The 16,135-nt window shown below is 31.4% G+C and overlaps 1 protein-coding gene across 5 annotated transcripts in view; it reads right to left on the bottom strand.

Annotated features, from left to right (window-relative positions):
- The window catches only part of EYA1 (EYA transcriptional coactivator and phosphatase 1), a 148,939-nt gene that overhangs the window by 106,157 nt on the left and 26,647 nt on the right, over positions 1-16,135 (bottom strand). For 2 of the 5 annotated variants that reach the window (XM_051970054.1, XM_051970055.1), the window contains exons 4-6: positions 4,269-4,346; positions 3,099-3,168; positions 2,649-2,794 (exon numbers count right to left, since the gene is read on the bottom strand). In XM_051970054.1, coding sequence (XP_051826014.1) covers positions 2,649-2,794; positions 3,099-3,168; positions 4,269-4,346 — 294 coding nt within the window. Of the gene's footprint in view, positions 1-2,648; positions 2,795-3,098; positions 3,169-4,268; positions 4,347-16,135 lie in introns of those variants that run through there. The other 3 variants (XM_051970056.1, XM_051970053.1, XM_051970057.1) reach the window with 2 other exon arrangements.

Here is a 16,135-nt window from a genome sequence, read left to right as displayed (position 1 = left end):
GATTACTCTTAAATAGAATATATAATATATAAAATGTTTAAGTTCTTTCACCCAAAATCTGTCCTCTTGAAAAACAAATCTACTTTATACATATTTGTGTTCTTTTGTAAAGCAAATAATAATTAAAAACAGATGAACTTTGATTTATATGTACTATTTATTTTTTTAAAGAGTTGGAAAGGACACTTCTATTATTTGACTTTATTTATGTTATTATTAAAAGGGATTTTGGATGAGGTCAAAAATGAAAATCCAATCATTACAGGTTAAACAAAGCATGCTCAGAAATGACATTCCTGCTTCTTGCCAGCTGTCTACTAACTTAGAACTTGGGAACATAGGAGGTGACAAAAATCCCTAGCTGCTTTACCCACCAAACGAACATTTAAAAATAGAATTATGGGTGCATAAGATTGCCCTATTTTTCTCTGCCCAGAGTAAATGTGATCTTACTAGAAAATTTCTCTTTGAACTCAATAGGAGCTTTGTTATGCACAGAATTAAGAGGCTAACCAACTTTCCTTTTAATATTTTCTTGGAACACATATGCTATATTAAAATAATGAAGAATGATGGATTAGAGAAGAAAAATGTTTACCTAATTTTTTTGGGGGGGGGAATAGGAAGAGGCAGTGGAAAAGAAAGAACACAGAATATGTATCTATCATTTCAATAACATGAGGAATAGTTGTGGAATGTCCTTCTGATACATATCAGCAACTTTTCTGTGATCTATTTCCTTATACAGTAGCTTGGGGAGGTATGACATCTATGGCCTATGGTCACAAAAGGAATATGCTTCAGAGGAAGAATTTGAATTCAGATCTTCTTGACTTGAAGACTATTTTTCTACCATATTATTGAGCCTGCAATCTTTTAAAATGTATACAAAATACATATTTGTCAACAGTTCCCTTTCTCCCTCTTTATACAGTTTTCATATATTTCAAATATTGAATCCCCCCTTTTGCCTAAATCAGAGTTCATATTAGAAAATGGAAATTTTGAATCTTTTGCTTTTTTATTGTTGTATATCTGATTTCATTAGTGTTGCCAATTCCCTTATTGTTATAAGAAAATCTCACTGACAAAACTCTATCAATGGAAATCAATTGTTGGATAATTTAAAGTCTTAGAGAGTTGTATAGGGCTCAAAGTTATCTATCTGATAAATGTTAGAAATAGAGCTTAAACCCAAGCCTTTAGGAGTCTAAGACTGATTCCATCTATACCATGCTGCCTCTCTGTGCATTTTTTACATCATAAACTGGTTCCTGATGCTATCAAAGATCATAAGGTCAGTACTAGAATTTGGTAGCAATGAGACCCAGTCATTACATCTGGACCATGATTAAGAGTAATTATAAATTTGCAATTATTTTTAGTCACAGCCTAGTGAAGAGAAGAAAGAAATCTCTGAAGAACTAATTTGATGGAAGGAGGGAAAGGAAGAACATGAGAAAACTAGAATAAAATTTTCTTTTACATTAAAAGAAAAGCTACCCTTAAGATCTAAAACACATGGCAACCTTATTATTCTTATTTTATTTTGAGGGGAAATTCATTATACTGAAATCAAGGAATTTTCCTAAAGCATTGAAAGAACCAGACTTGGATCAAACCTTTTTATTCTACTCCTCTTGTATCTCTAAATGATATTCTTACAGTTTTAATAATTAAAAAACCTTAAAAGTAAAATATTTGTTATTGAACTCAGGAAAAATGAAGAATAAAAAAAGTGAACAGTAACTAAAATGTCTACATTACTAATTCTTAAACCTGATTCTACTACATTGAGTTACAGAATATAGTCCCCTCCCATCTTTCCCTTCATAATATAAGTAACACATATAAATTAAAAAGATCAATATTTAAACTGATAATTTGATTAAAAATGTCCAAAAACCCACTTCCAAAATGTCTAAAACTTCACATTGAATGCCTGCTGTAAATTAATGTAGAATCTTAAAAAAACTAGTTTATAATTCATATGGGTTAAAGTAAATACCAAGATGCATTATTTTTTTTACACAGACCAAAGTTATCCATAAATCTCCAAATAAGAACATTTTGAATGGATACATGATCTTCAAACATTTCCTGTTTTTGCTTTTTCCAAAAAATACATTGTAGAAGGTAATGTTTGCTTCATTCTCCTGACTGTAGATTATTCTGACCTTTGATAATATTGAGAAAAATACATAGAGAGAGATTGTTAATTTTCTCTTCTACTTCCCCCAATAAAAGTTGGATATCTGAGAAATACATAAAGCCTTATTACCAAAGACTTTACTGATTTTTTCCTTAGAAAATAAAAGTCCACAAAGTGGTATTTTATGAATGAAAAAATAAAGTGCAAGTATATTAAGTGGCTAATGCAAAGAAAAACAACAATTTAAAGAGTACATGTAGACCATGCAACCTGTCACTTATACTATCCAAAAAAATCAACATGTAATTTGATCAATACATACTCAGATTAATCTTGTAGGGAATTTGGAAACCAATAAGGAATTTGAAAACCAAAAAATAAGAAAATACTTTCTGAAAATTTGACTCAGAGCTTAGACTTTCTAAGGCTCCCTTAAGTGAATCTTTTAACTATACAAGCATAAAATACTACATAATGCTGCTAATAATGTACTCACCATACGAGGGGATTCCATATGGCTGTCCTGGCTGTGGGTATGTGGCATATGCTGTCGCCTGTTGCATTCCTGTGGTAAACTGTGTTTGCCCATATGCAGCCATAGTTTGTGAGGAAGGGGTAGGGAGAATATGTGGGTATGGTCTGCTATTTGTCAGAAATGACAGAAAATAGAAAGCCCATGCATTAGATGGAAACATGCAAGATTTCTGAGTATCAACTATGTAATAATTCTGCAATTTGACATTGTAACAGACTGTACTATAGAAAAGAAAAATTCTTCTAAACAATAATTAAAGCAAATTCTCACTTTTAGTAAGAAGTAAATACATTAAACTCCCTGAAGAACAAGATTTGATTTTAAATTATCATTTCACACACGTACTCAATTATGATTTGAAATTAAGTAAAATCTTTCTCATTAAAAATATTAAGAGAAAATACATCTTACTTGGAAGGATATATCTGTGGTGGGGAAAACTGATGTGTTTGTCTTGGGCTGAAGCCACTACTTCCAATTGCTAGAAAGAAGGGAAAAAATGTGGATTGCAATATAGATATATGCATACTTACAGTAATGCATCTAAAATGTTAACTAAGCATTACCAAGTCTTCACACATAGAGAACTATATTGTTATTATATTTTAAGTGATTGTTAGCAGAAGAGAGTGTTAAGCTTTGCATATATTCCAAATGTAAACAAAACAAATTGCTATTGGAAATGTAATAAAAGTAGAAGAAACAACTTGTTTTGAAAAGAATATAAAAGGCTATCCAAATTATCATCCAGACCTAGCAAGAATCCATTGATTTTGAAATGAATTACCCTAGAAACATTATCAAATTTCTCTTTTTAAAACATCATAAGATATATAATATAGATTCTCATTTGTTTACAATGACACAGAAATAACTATAGCTAAGCTTATCTTATAAGTAACTTAAATTTCTTGTTTCCTGTGAAGTGTTCTTTAACATTTCAGAGGAACACAAAATTCAGTATTAGAATGAATATACTTCTGAATGTAACAATCAGAAACATTCAAAAAAAATGATCCAACATCATTTTAATTTACACATAACTGATTCTGCACATTTCAGAAATGTACTTCCTGTAAACAAACATACTTTTTTCTAAATGGACATAATAAACCATCTGAATCACAAATTTATATTTAACATGGGATCCTTTCCCCCAAAAAAGTTCTGAAATGCTTCTTAATCAAACATAAATTATATCTCATCTTTGGTTATGTTGTTTTTATTGTGCCAAGAAACACATACTTCCTTTGTAACTGTTATATTACCACATACACTTTTTATTCCATAATATTCACTGTCACAAAAGTACCTATTTCCATTAATTTTATACTCTTCATATTTACTGAAGGGTCTTCCCTTTCACATAATATTTATCATGAAACCATCAGTAAAGTAAAATCTCTTTGGTTTAATTTTGGTGTAATAGCCAATAGATAGATTTTTAGGCACAGTATTTAAATATCCATTAAATTATCATTGTTATATTACTTAGATGAGCTGTGCAAAATTGCAAGATTAGTAGTTTATTTCTTAGTGAGTACGTAGGAAGAAGAAAAAGCACTTAGTTTTGCTTCATACCTGATCCTGAAAAGTTGTCTAAAGATCCGTCTGCTGCTGTAGTAGCAATCTCACTGCTGCTCATTGGCTCTGTTTTAACTAGAAAATGATATAGTCTCTTTAATGTGTGTAAATCCGTGAATATCCAGAGAGCCATAGGATACACACACACACACACACACACACACACACAAAACCAGAATCAGCTAACCTAAAAATTACAGAAAACAAACAAAAGGAAAAAGCTAGCCGTATTGCTAATATTACTTATAAGTAAAAATTAAGTTTTACAAATATGAAAAAAATGACCCCATGAAAGGAATTATTGGAAACAATAATTCTTTAAAAAATATTGACCAGTCCCACAAACCTTCAGAGTATATCTTCTTTTCTTTAAAACAGAAAAATTAAGATTATTTTAATGAAGATATATATGTATATATTCATATATATACAAATATATTCATATGTAATGAATTATTTGAAAGTTAAATGCTTCCCTTTTTTAGGGAGATAAGTCATATGGAACAAACACTATTTTCTATCATTTGCATGATTAGGAATAGGAACCTCTGGCAAGATACAAATTGACTATAAATTTCTCATCAATTATCTGAGGCAGTATATTCCAATAGATCTGCCATCTCACTGTTGTGACTATTTTTCCAGTGATACAATTCATAATCTATCCATGCTGGCTGTCCATCCTGTGTGACTCTACTCCATGTCCTTCCATAAGTTCATCACAAGAAATAGATCCACAGTTGAGTTCTCTTGATCTATAAATCCATCGATCAGAAAGCATTTATTTGCTGTTTACTATGTGCTAGGCAATGTGCTATATATTTTCAAGGGTTGGAGAATATTAGCTAAAACGGGAACAGGAAATATTTTACGTAGGAGGAGGCACTTTGTTTAGCTCTGAAGAGGCCTAAGAGGCAAGAGTTAGGAAGAACCACAGTTTTAGGCATAAGGAACAACCCACTCAATAGCAAAGATGATAGATAAAATTATGTATTATAGATTATCACTTCAAAAGTCTTTCTATTCTCTTCTGGTATCCTTATCAAAAGTGGTCTTGGTATATGTGTAATTATTTTCATAGTTTTATATAGATGTGAAAAGAGACATATGGGTCTTTAATTATTGATGTTTTTCTGTCATTTTGAGATAAGGCTTTGGATATATTTCTATGCAATTGGTATCTTTATTTCCTTAAGATGTTTTAAAAATTGATATTTCAATACCCTCAAATTTATTGCCTTTAATTTTAACAATTTATATGTAGACTACTCCATATGCCATTTTTTTTGTTTTCTTTAGTAATATTTTAAGTTTCCTTATAAGTTCACTCCCTTCACTGTGGCCCTCCCATATTTTCTTCCTTTTTCTCTTCTTTCCTACCTTTCTCCCTTTCCAAATGGTCCTTCCTGCCAAGTTCAATTCCTCAATATTTACCCTTAATTTCATTCCCTCCTATTTTTTCGAGAAAACTATCCCTTCTTAATATTTTCATCTCTCTAACCATTAATCTTGCTTTATTTATTAACTAATTTCCTGTTACCTACAAATACATCTATATGTTCATTCTTTTTTAAAATATATCCTTCCAAATCTCCATTCTGTGCCATCTTCTTTTTTCAGTATTTTCAATTTACTTTATCTTATCAGTTCTTATGGATTAGATTATTATCTCTATTCATGTGAGTCTAAGATCTACATATCCAACACTAATTTCTTTCCTGAATTCCAGTTCCATATTACCAACTGCCTAATGAATATCTTGAATTGGATTTCTCAAAAGCATGTCAAACTTAACAGATCAAAAATGGAATTCTCTCCACCTCCATCCCATCCCACACTTTACCCAAATTGTTTTATTATTCATAAGATATCTTGTTAGTCATCAAGGATCAAAGCACTCGGGTAACACAACTAATTACTCACTCTTACTCATTCCATATATCCAATCAGACATTAGTCTTGTTGTTTTTACTTTTCTTTAGCATCTCTTTTATGCTCTTTTATGTGTTTTTCTCCATTTACACACTCAATACTCCAATCAAGGTCCTTATTACCTTACCCTGAACTGGTGAAATAGCCTTCTAACTGGTCTTCTTCCCTCAAGTCACTCCCCACTGCAATACATCCTCCATACAGTCACCAAAATGATTTTCCTGTAAAGTATAGATTTGGCCACTCCCTTCCCCTTTGAATAAACTCCAGTGGCTCTTTACTATTTATTATATTGAAGGTCAATCTAAATATCCTTTGATGGTCAAGTAAAATTCTTCACAATTTAGTCTTTCGTAATTTTCTTATCTTTTTGTTCTTTACTACTCTTTACATCCTCCTGTACTCCAGTCATATTGGCCTATTTGCTGCTCCTCACATATAGTACTCCATTTTTAATCTCTATGCCTTTGGGATTGCTGCCTCTATATCTGGATGTTCTTCTTCCTCTCCTATATTTTTTCAGAAACTCTGCTTTCTTACAATGCTCAGCTCAAATCTTACTTAAGAAAATCATTTCCCAGGTCTTCTTTTGCTATTGCTTTTCCCCTTGAGGTGACCTTGCATCCATTCTGAATATACCTTATATACACTTTCTTATGTGTAATTTGAATCACTTACTAAATGGAATCTTCTTGAAGTTAGGAAATATTTCTGCCTTTATATCACCAATGCTTAGCAGTTATTGGCTAAGTGTTTAATATAGTAAGAATTTAATAAATGTTTATGATTTATCTTTTATTTGTTTTCTGCCTAGTTTCATTCTATAAACGTGTTCAGGATGAATTTTCTTAGCTAACTGAGAAAATTAAAGTAATTCATAGACAGTTATATTTAAAAAGGTAAGACAAAAATATTTAAAGGCATAAAAATCTTTGGTTATGCATAAGACTAGAAGGTTTAGCATTTTATGTGTACATGTTTTTCATACTCTGAGGGATTTATTATTTTATCCATAGAAATACATCTTGCCACATAAGCAAATTCGAATTCCTTGAAGCCTTTTTATCTGTGGCAATTTTTAAACATGTTTCTCCATAAATATTTAATATAGTTACTACTCATAATGTTAGAATCCTTCATTTTTTCTTTTAATATTTTTGACACACTAAGATGTGCAATAATACTACCCATCTACTGTCTATCATTCTAAGTAAATGATCAAATAAAATTATTTTTAATCATATATATCTTCACTAATGTATTATATATAACTGCTTAAGTGAAAATTATTATAGTAAACATGAAGAAACATGTTTCAGCAATATGTCTTCTCATCCATCCCCAAAAATATTGTTTTTAATTATTGACGAATAGATGATAATTATGTTAAAGAGACGGGCTTCTGTAACAGTGAGAACCTTGGAAGTACAGAAAACATGGCACAATTTCTCAAATAAAATCCAGGAAATTTCCTCTTATTCAGCTTTGGAAATTTGTTCAAAGGCCTGTCAAATATATTCAAATAGATAAATTAATTTAACAGAATAACAAGCCACTTGAACATCATAATCCCTACAATATATTTTTTATCCATTTTGTTTTCCTAGTGTAAATGATCAGATGAATCAATTCTGTGAATTTCAGTTCAATTCAGTTAGTATAATAAAATTTATAAAAAGGGACATTTGGGAGAAATTTGCCAACAACAATATAACATTATTTTCATGGGATCTTGTGCAGGACTGCTTCAACAACATGGGAGATATCTTAACACCTTACCATCAATATTTACCAAAATAACTAAATACAATATTATATATAATTGTGTCTGTTGTGAATTTTTGAAAACAATTTTGATACACATGTGGATAGTATTCATGAACACATTTTACTAACAAGTTGCACACCTCATTACAAATTATTTACAATAAACCCATCAGAATTTCATATTCTCTAAATGCTTTAATCATTGGTTGATTAAAAATGTAGTCTATTATAGAAAATTTCTTGGGAAAATATCCCTGTTCCTCTCTCAAGTTAAAAATTGAGAATATGTTAATTAAATGAAATGTGGAAGATTTTCAAAGATGTTATAGAAAGCATAACCAATAACAGAATTATTTGTCTTTTTTTCTATTCACTTGGCTATTTTTTGAGATATTAGAAGACTCAATACTTGAAAGTTTTACCATGAATGCTTCACTTTCTTATATGCACTTGCCACTTCTCAATAAAGAACATACTTTGGTTAGAGTCCAAATGTAGTGGTTCCACTATTGTTGCCAATGAAAATAAATCACATAAAAATGCTGGCAGTCATATTTTATCAGCTGCCAGTTTACTGCCTTCTTCTGTTTGTATCTATGAGCATTTAGGGAATAATTTTATTTAGCTGGATCTCAAACTAATCTCTTCTTAGGCTTCGCTCATCTATTTTTGGGGAAATTCTGTTCTTATTACAAGAAGAATAGATGTATATATTGTAGATCATAGAATCTGAGGATTAAAAGGGAGTTCAGAAGCTATGTTTTCTAAAACATAACAAAATGAAACCCCACTATAACAAACCCAAAATATAGTCATCTAAACTTTGCTTGAAAGACTTCCAAAACAAGAGGAATGCAACTACTTAAAGTAGCCTATTATATTTTAGGTCCATTCTAATTATTAGAAAATTTTTCCTGACATCAAATTTAAATTGGCTTATTTGCAACTCTTATTTTTTTAAATTGATTATGCCTTCTAGTTTCAAATAGAATATGTCTGATCCCTCTGCCACAACAGAACTTCAAATACTTCAGGAAAGCTACCATAATCCTCTAGACTTCTTTTCTTCAGTTTTACATTAGTCTTCTCAATCTATGTCCATAGAAAATAGACTTGAATCTTTTTATTTTGGTTGCTTTCCACTATTCTGTACCTAGATCAATTTTCTTGTTAAATTGTAGCCACCAAATCTGAACAAAATACTCCCAGATGATTCCTGAAAGTATATTATTAACCCCTTAATGCAGTCCAAACAATACCACATTCACTTTTTTTTGGCTGTCACATCTCACTAGTAGCCCAGATTGAGTTTGCAATCAACTCTAACTCCCAAATCCTTTTTCAGACAAAATGCTTCCCTATCTTATATTTGTGAAGCTAATGTTTTATATCCAAATGGATATAAAGCCTTTAAATTTATTCTTACTGAATGTCATCTTATTAGTTCCAAGCCATTGCTTCAATCTGTCAAAATGAATGAAATTAAATTAAGTGAATGAATGCAAAGTCAATCACGAAATCCTTTCACTGTGCCATGCATTGTGCTAAGAACTGCACTACCAAGACAGAAGCAAAAAAAAAATCCCTGCCTTCAAGTAATTATATAGGGGGAGACAACACACATAAGGGAGTGGTACCAAGAAACAGGCACTTTGGTGACAAAATTACATAAAATCATAAAGTTAGAACTTGAAGAGATATTAAAGATTAATTTCATTTTTCCAAATGAGGAAATGGGCCCAGGAAGTTCAGGAGCATTTCTAAGATCACACACATAACAATAGATAGGATTTAAATTAAGTTCTCTCTCAATTGCATTACTTCTCTCCCAGGTTATGACCTCAAATAAAGCAAAACAAAGCATTGTAATCTTTTATCCTTCCTACAAAATCTAATTTTGAGACTTGGCTATTTAAGAGAAGAGAAAAACTTGGAACTCTCCCTGACATCCTCTTGAGCCCTATTTCCAATGAATGACTTTACAGATTTTACTAAAATTTTCATCATCTAAAAATCATTAGAGTTACTACTGTGCATGTATTTAAATGACTATGTATGTATAAAGAAGGAGAAGGGAGAAGAGATAGAGAGCAAGAGGAAGGGGAAGGAAAGGGGGAAAGAAGGAGGTAAAGAGATTAATAGAATTTTGGCATCGAAGAGTATTGAAAGAAATTTTTTTTTGAAATCTGATAAGTCTGAAGAATAGCAATCTCATTAATCAAATGAAGAATAATTTACAAAACTATATAGAAATAGGAAATTTGTAAAGATTAGAACACAATAAAATATACTTCACACTAAAATCATATTGAATGCAATCTTTCTCATGGTTTTTGAGTACTAGTTGTCACTTTTATGGCATTTAATTGCTAGTAAAGTGGAATATCAAATACTGGGTATGTATTAAATATATAATCTGTGTTTCATTTTTGAAAAACATAATAAATATTAACATATATTTGTTGTTTTCTTTCCAAAAATTAAGAACTTCCTAAAAATAGCTTCATTCCTAACTGATATCTAGAAAATTCATAGGAATTTAGTCCTTTTTTTTAATCACTATTTTTTTTCAAGATAGAGGAGAAAATAAGTAATAATTAGAAATTTTGGAAATCCTTCTAGGTGAGTATATCACTTATCAATTTACTGTATGAATCTAATGATGTGTTTTAAGACTAAAATATAGTTTTAAATTGTTGCCTAATTTTCAATGCAATATTTTTCTGTTCCTTTTGAAGACAATCAATGGAAAAATCCCCATAAAACAAACATAAGGCTTGAAATGGAAATTTTGTGAAGCCTGCAAGTTCTTTCTTTTTCCAGCATTCTGTCTGTTACAGATATTAAACAGAAATCAAAATAAATCTAATATCCTCATTTAATCTCTTTCAGTGTTCAATTTCCTTAACTATAAGAGGAGGTTCCTTTCTTATTCTAAAATTATATTAAAATTAATATCATTTTCCTTTATGAAAGGAGATCAAGTTTCAGTTTCCTTATTTATCAAATGGAAAAACAAACAGCATCTACTACATGGTGTTGATGTGAAGGTTAAATGAGACCAGGTACATAAAGCTGTTAGTAAATCTTAAAGTAGTACATACATTTTTACTGTTATTATTATCAATCATCAAAATATTCCATATGACATCACTGAGAAGTAACCATTTAGCCTTCCATGAATGTAACCAGTAATGGGAAGTTAATTAATACTTTAAAAAGCAACACCTCCTAGATTTGTTCATTCATTTTATGCTGTGCTGAAATCCATCCCTCTATTTTCTCTCCCATAATTCCTTGTTCTAAACCCTGGAAACACAAGGATAAACTTAATTTCCCTTTCAGCCCTTGAAGATCTGTCAGTCCCTTTAAATATCTGAAGAAAACTCTCAGGTTCCACATTGGACACATTCCAGCTCATCAATACCTCATTTAAAATTTGGTTCTAAGAACTGAACATTATAATCAAAGATGACCTGTCTAGCAAGAGGATAATCAGATTTATAAAAGTAATAATAGCAAGTTTTCATACAGTAACTTTAAGACTGACAGCATCTTCCATATACAATATTTCATTTAGTCCTCACTTTTCTCTTCTGACATTGCTAGGTTCTGGACCTAGAGTCAGGAGGATCTGAGTTCAAATTAAGTATAAATCCCTCAACTTTTATCTGTTCATATCAGGGTTGTTGGGGTATAAATTGAAATATTGATATAGCACTTCGAAAACCTTATAGTGCTCAATAAATGCTTAGATATTATTATCCTCACCCTATGGGTAAGAAAACAGTTTCAGATAGAAGCAACATTGTTTACACAATGGTGATTCCTTATTACCCTGTTCTCTGAGTCATGCCCATGGTTATCTACTTCGTAAAATTGGGAGGTGAACTTTGAGGCCATTTCTCTTATTATTCCAAGTATAGTGCTCTTCTTTACTATACTGTATTACTCAAGCGTCTTGATGATACATTCCCACTTAAAGCCTAGTTTTGGCGTCAGGTAGACCTCAGGCCAATCTCTACTTCAGATATTAACTGTGTGACCCTGGACAGCTCACTGAATCTTTCTGTCTTAGTTCAGTTGTGTCTGATTCAATGACCCCATTTGGAGTTTTCTTGGCAAAGACAATGGAGTGGTTTGGCTTTTTTTTTCTCTAGCTCATTGCGCAGTTGAGAAAGCTGAGGCAACCAAGGTTATTTGACTTATCAAGGGTTACATAGGTAGTAAGTGTCTGAGACCAGATTTTAATTCAAGCCTTCCTGACTCAAAGCTTGGCATTCTATCCACTGCATCACCTAGATACCTAATTTTCCTGTGCCTCAGTTCTGTAAAATGCAGATGCTAATATCCCCTACCTCCTATGGTTGTTATGAGGTTGAAATGAAGTAACATATGTAAGGTGATCTATAATTGATTGATATTATTATTATCAATCTCCTTGTCTTGAAAAGTATGCTTATCTTAATGCAGCATAAAGGAAAAGAAAGGAAATAAAGTTATAAAGTATCTGTTATTTTCCAGGTACTATACTAGTTGCTTTACAAATATTAATTATCTCATTTGATCCTCAAAACAACCCTGAGAGGTACAATATTATTATTCCCATCTTACCAATTGAGGAAACTGAGGCAAACAGAAGTTTAGTGACTTGCCCAAGATCACATAGATGATATTCTGAGACCAAATTTTAACAGGGGATTTCCTGACTCTAGATCTAGCAATCTACCCATTGCTTTACCAGCTATTCTAAAAAATAAGACACAAAATGTTCTTGGAAGTTACATAGCACTTCAGATTTGTATTTAGTGCACAGTCAACTAAACCTATGATTCTTCTTCCATGTAAGGTGCTTTTTAGTCATATCATATATTTGTGCAGTTGATTTTTATAACCCAAGTATAGAACTTTCAATTTATCCCTATCACATTCCATCTTATTAGATTTTATTTATTGTATTAGCCTGTCAAACTCTTCTTAGCTGCTCATTACTGATCTCTCAAACATCTAATCACTCAACATATTAGCAAATCCTCTCACTTCATGTGAAATGCACAAATTTTATTAACATGCCATCATACTTCACCCAAATCATTGATGTTAATGTTGATCAAAAAAGAATTGAGGACACAGCCATGAGATATTACAAGAAATCCCTTCTAGACTGATTCTTTATATTCTATTTTCTTTTTTTAAATTAACACTCCTTGGGAAAAGTCATTTAACCAGCTACAAATGTACTCCACCAAAATCCAATCAGCCATCTAATTCACATATCTCCATATTGTCCAAAAGAATGTGAAAAATGATCACACTCCTTAATGAAATCCAGATACTCTGTCCACAAGTTATCCTGATTTACCTGTCTAGTAAACCTGTCAACTGAAGCCATGCTTGCTATTAGTGACCATTGTTCCAATTTCTAAGTGCTGACATGTCATCCATTTAACAATTAGTTCTAGAATTTTGTCAAAGATGGATGTCAAATTCATTGGTTTTTAGTTTCCCAAGACACCTTTTACTCTATTCACTTTTAAAAAATTAGGATAACATCTGGCTACATCTGGTCTTCTGATATCAATCTTGTTCTACACAGTTTCAAAAAAAATTATTGAAAGGAGTTTAAGAATTGCAATTTCAAATTCTGTCATTCCTTAAGAATATATTTTTTAATGGGAGATTTACAATAATGTAGTTATACTTAATAATTTCTTAATTACATCCTCAGTCAATGATAAAACAGTTTTCTCCTCAATATAAGGAAGATATTATTAAGTAATAGTCAAGTATAGGTTGTAAAACATACAATACATATATAATTTTTTAAGGATAAGAGCCAGAAAAGTTTTAAGATCATACCTAATGTGAAGTTAGTGATTCTAAAAGTCTGTGATATAGAAATTTTCTAGATATTTAGATCTTGTATTGTCTCCAATCATTCAATGCATTCTCCATCATATTTTCTAAATCCTCTTATTCTTCTCCGCAGTCCTTTAGGACATAAAATCTACTCTAAGTGAATGATCCCCCCTCCCCCAAATATCCATTGAAACCAAGATAAAATAGAAGAGATAAGAATAATTTTTGTTTAGGCTTTTTGCTTATTTCATTATACCTTTGTAGTTTTTTTGTAGAGAAAGGCTCAGAAATATGACAAGAATCAATATTAGAAAATTATATAAATAAATTAAAATTTCATTTGTTAAATGTTTACAATGTTCATTAAAGGATTAAGGCCAATATGGAAGAATAAAAAAGATTTTTTAAATGATAGAATCCATATTTGAGAAACTTACATTCTACCAAGGAGAACAGAACACATCGCCACAAATAAGTACACTACCAGGGAGATATTAATAGTGGTGAAATAGAAATTCAAGGAGAAAACACTGTCAGTTTAGCTCAATGGAGATTTCAGGGGTTGCTACCCTAAGGATTATAGGATTGTAGAATAGAACTTGAAAGTATCTTGGAAGTCTGGTCATGAAACATCAGAGTTTAAGTTTGAAGGAAGAAAAGACTTTATCAAGTAACAAAGTGAAGTTTATTTGATTCTGTGACTACCTCCAATAGCTTTAACAGTTTGGGGATTGAACTGGATTAGGTCAACTGTTGAAGTGAAAAGAAAGATTGAGGGCAAAATGTGAAACTTTTTGATAAAGATGGGAGTCTGACCTATTTATGACCACTATATACTTGACTATTACATGATTAGTATACATGACTACTAGGTATCTCCACCTCAATGTTCTATTGATATGTTAATAATTTGAATAGGATTATATAAATCTATGGAGTAATAGGTGGCAGGGAAAGGAAATGAAAGTGCCAGTGAAATGTATGCTGTTTCTCCTCCTGGCCCTATGAATTTATGTCTTTTGGAGGTGGAGTAGAGGAAAGTAAAAGAGTGTTTTTTTTTTTTTTCCTCACTCTCCTTCTGGCCTAGTTCACTTCCATTCTGACTGCCTAACTCACTGTGGAGAACTCCATCCTGACATTGAGGCAAGGATTGATGAGTCTCTTTCTAAAATCTTTAAATCATGAGAAGGTCAAGGCATCTTACTCACTTTCCACCATAAACTCACTATCCTACTTGCCTCTCCATCACACTGCTGCCTCTTCCCTGTGCTAATCTTTCCCCTGCCTCACTATTTAATCTTCCTTTTATTTTGCGGGAATGCAAACTCTTTGAGAATAAGGGTTCTCTTTTTTCCTTGTTTTTATATTCACTTCACTTAGTATTGTGCCTGGTACTTAGTAAACATTTATTAAGTGCTCTATCACCCAGTTACAATTCATATATCTGTTATGGATCTACCCCATGGCAGTTTAGAAGCTCTGTGACCTAAGGCAAATCAATTATACTTTGCCTTAGGTTTTTTTTTCTCATTGTAAAATGATGATAATTTTCAGGATTGTTGTGAAAATCAAATGAGATAATTAAAAAAAAAACTTAGCATGGTACTTAGTGCAAAATGGGTATGCTTATTAAATCAATAAATATTCCTCTTCTCTTCTGTAAAATTCTGTTAAGAAAAAAAAATTTCCAGGGCTGTTGCAAGGAATGATAAATATATACATAAAGCACTTAGCACAGTATTCAGCATAGCTAAGATTTTTAATAAATGCTGCCTTCCATATCTAAGGCAGCCTTTAACAACAACTTTCTAAATCTAGACAAATTCTAAATACTTATACTAACATATAACATAATATATATTATATTTAAAATATCTAATATATCTAAGTATTTTAAATCTATATATTTAGATCTCCAAGCCTCTAATCCCTTCCCTATTCAGTCCATCCTCTGTACTAGTGGTGTCAAATTCAGGGACCACTAAGTCATGCATAAGGGTCTCTGTGATCCTATCTGTCTCTGTCTTCCTCTCTCTCTCCCTCTCTTTCTCTCTCTTTCTCTCTCTCTCTCTCTCTCTCTCACACACACACACACAAATATGCATATGTATATAGACACATTATTAATACATCAACACATTAAAATTAGATAGAAACCATGTTTTAATCTGCTTTAGGTCAAATCCAGGATTGTTCTGGATTGTATGTTTGATATTTCTGCTTTACACAGCTCCCAACCACATACAGTATTTCTAAAGGCTATGTCTGACATCTTATTTGTTCAAGAAGCTTTGCTAAAATATAAG

The sequence above is a fragment of the Antechinus flavipes genome, chromosome 1 (assembly GCF_016432865.1).
Source record: "Antechinus flavipes isolate AdamAnt ecotype Samford, QLD, Australia chromosome 1, AdamAnt_v2, whole genome shotgun sequence".
In the NCBI taxonomy this organism is placed as follows: Eukaryota; Metazoa; Chordata; class Mammalia; order Dasyuromorphia; family Dasyuridae; genus Antechinus; species Antechinus flavipes.
Note: the sequence above shows the minus strand (reverse complement) of the source record. Positions and strands in the feature narration are given on the sequence as shown.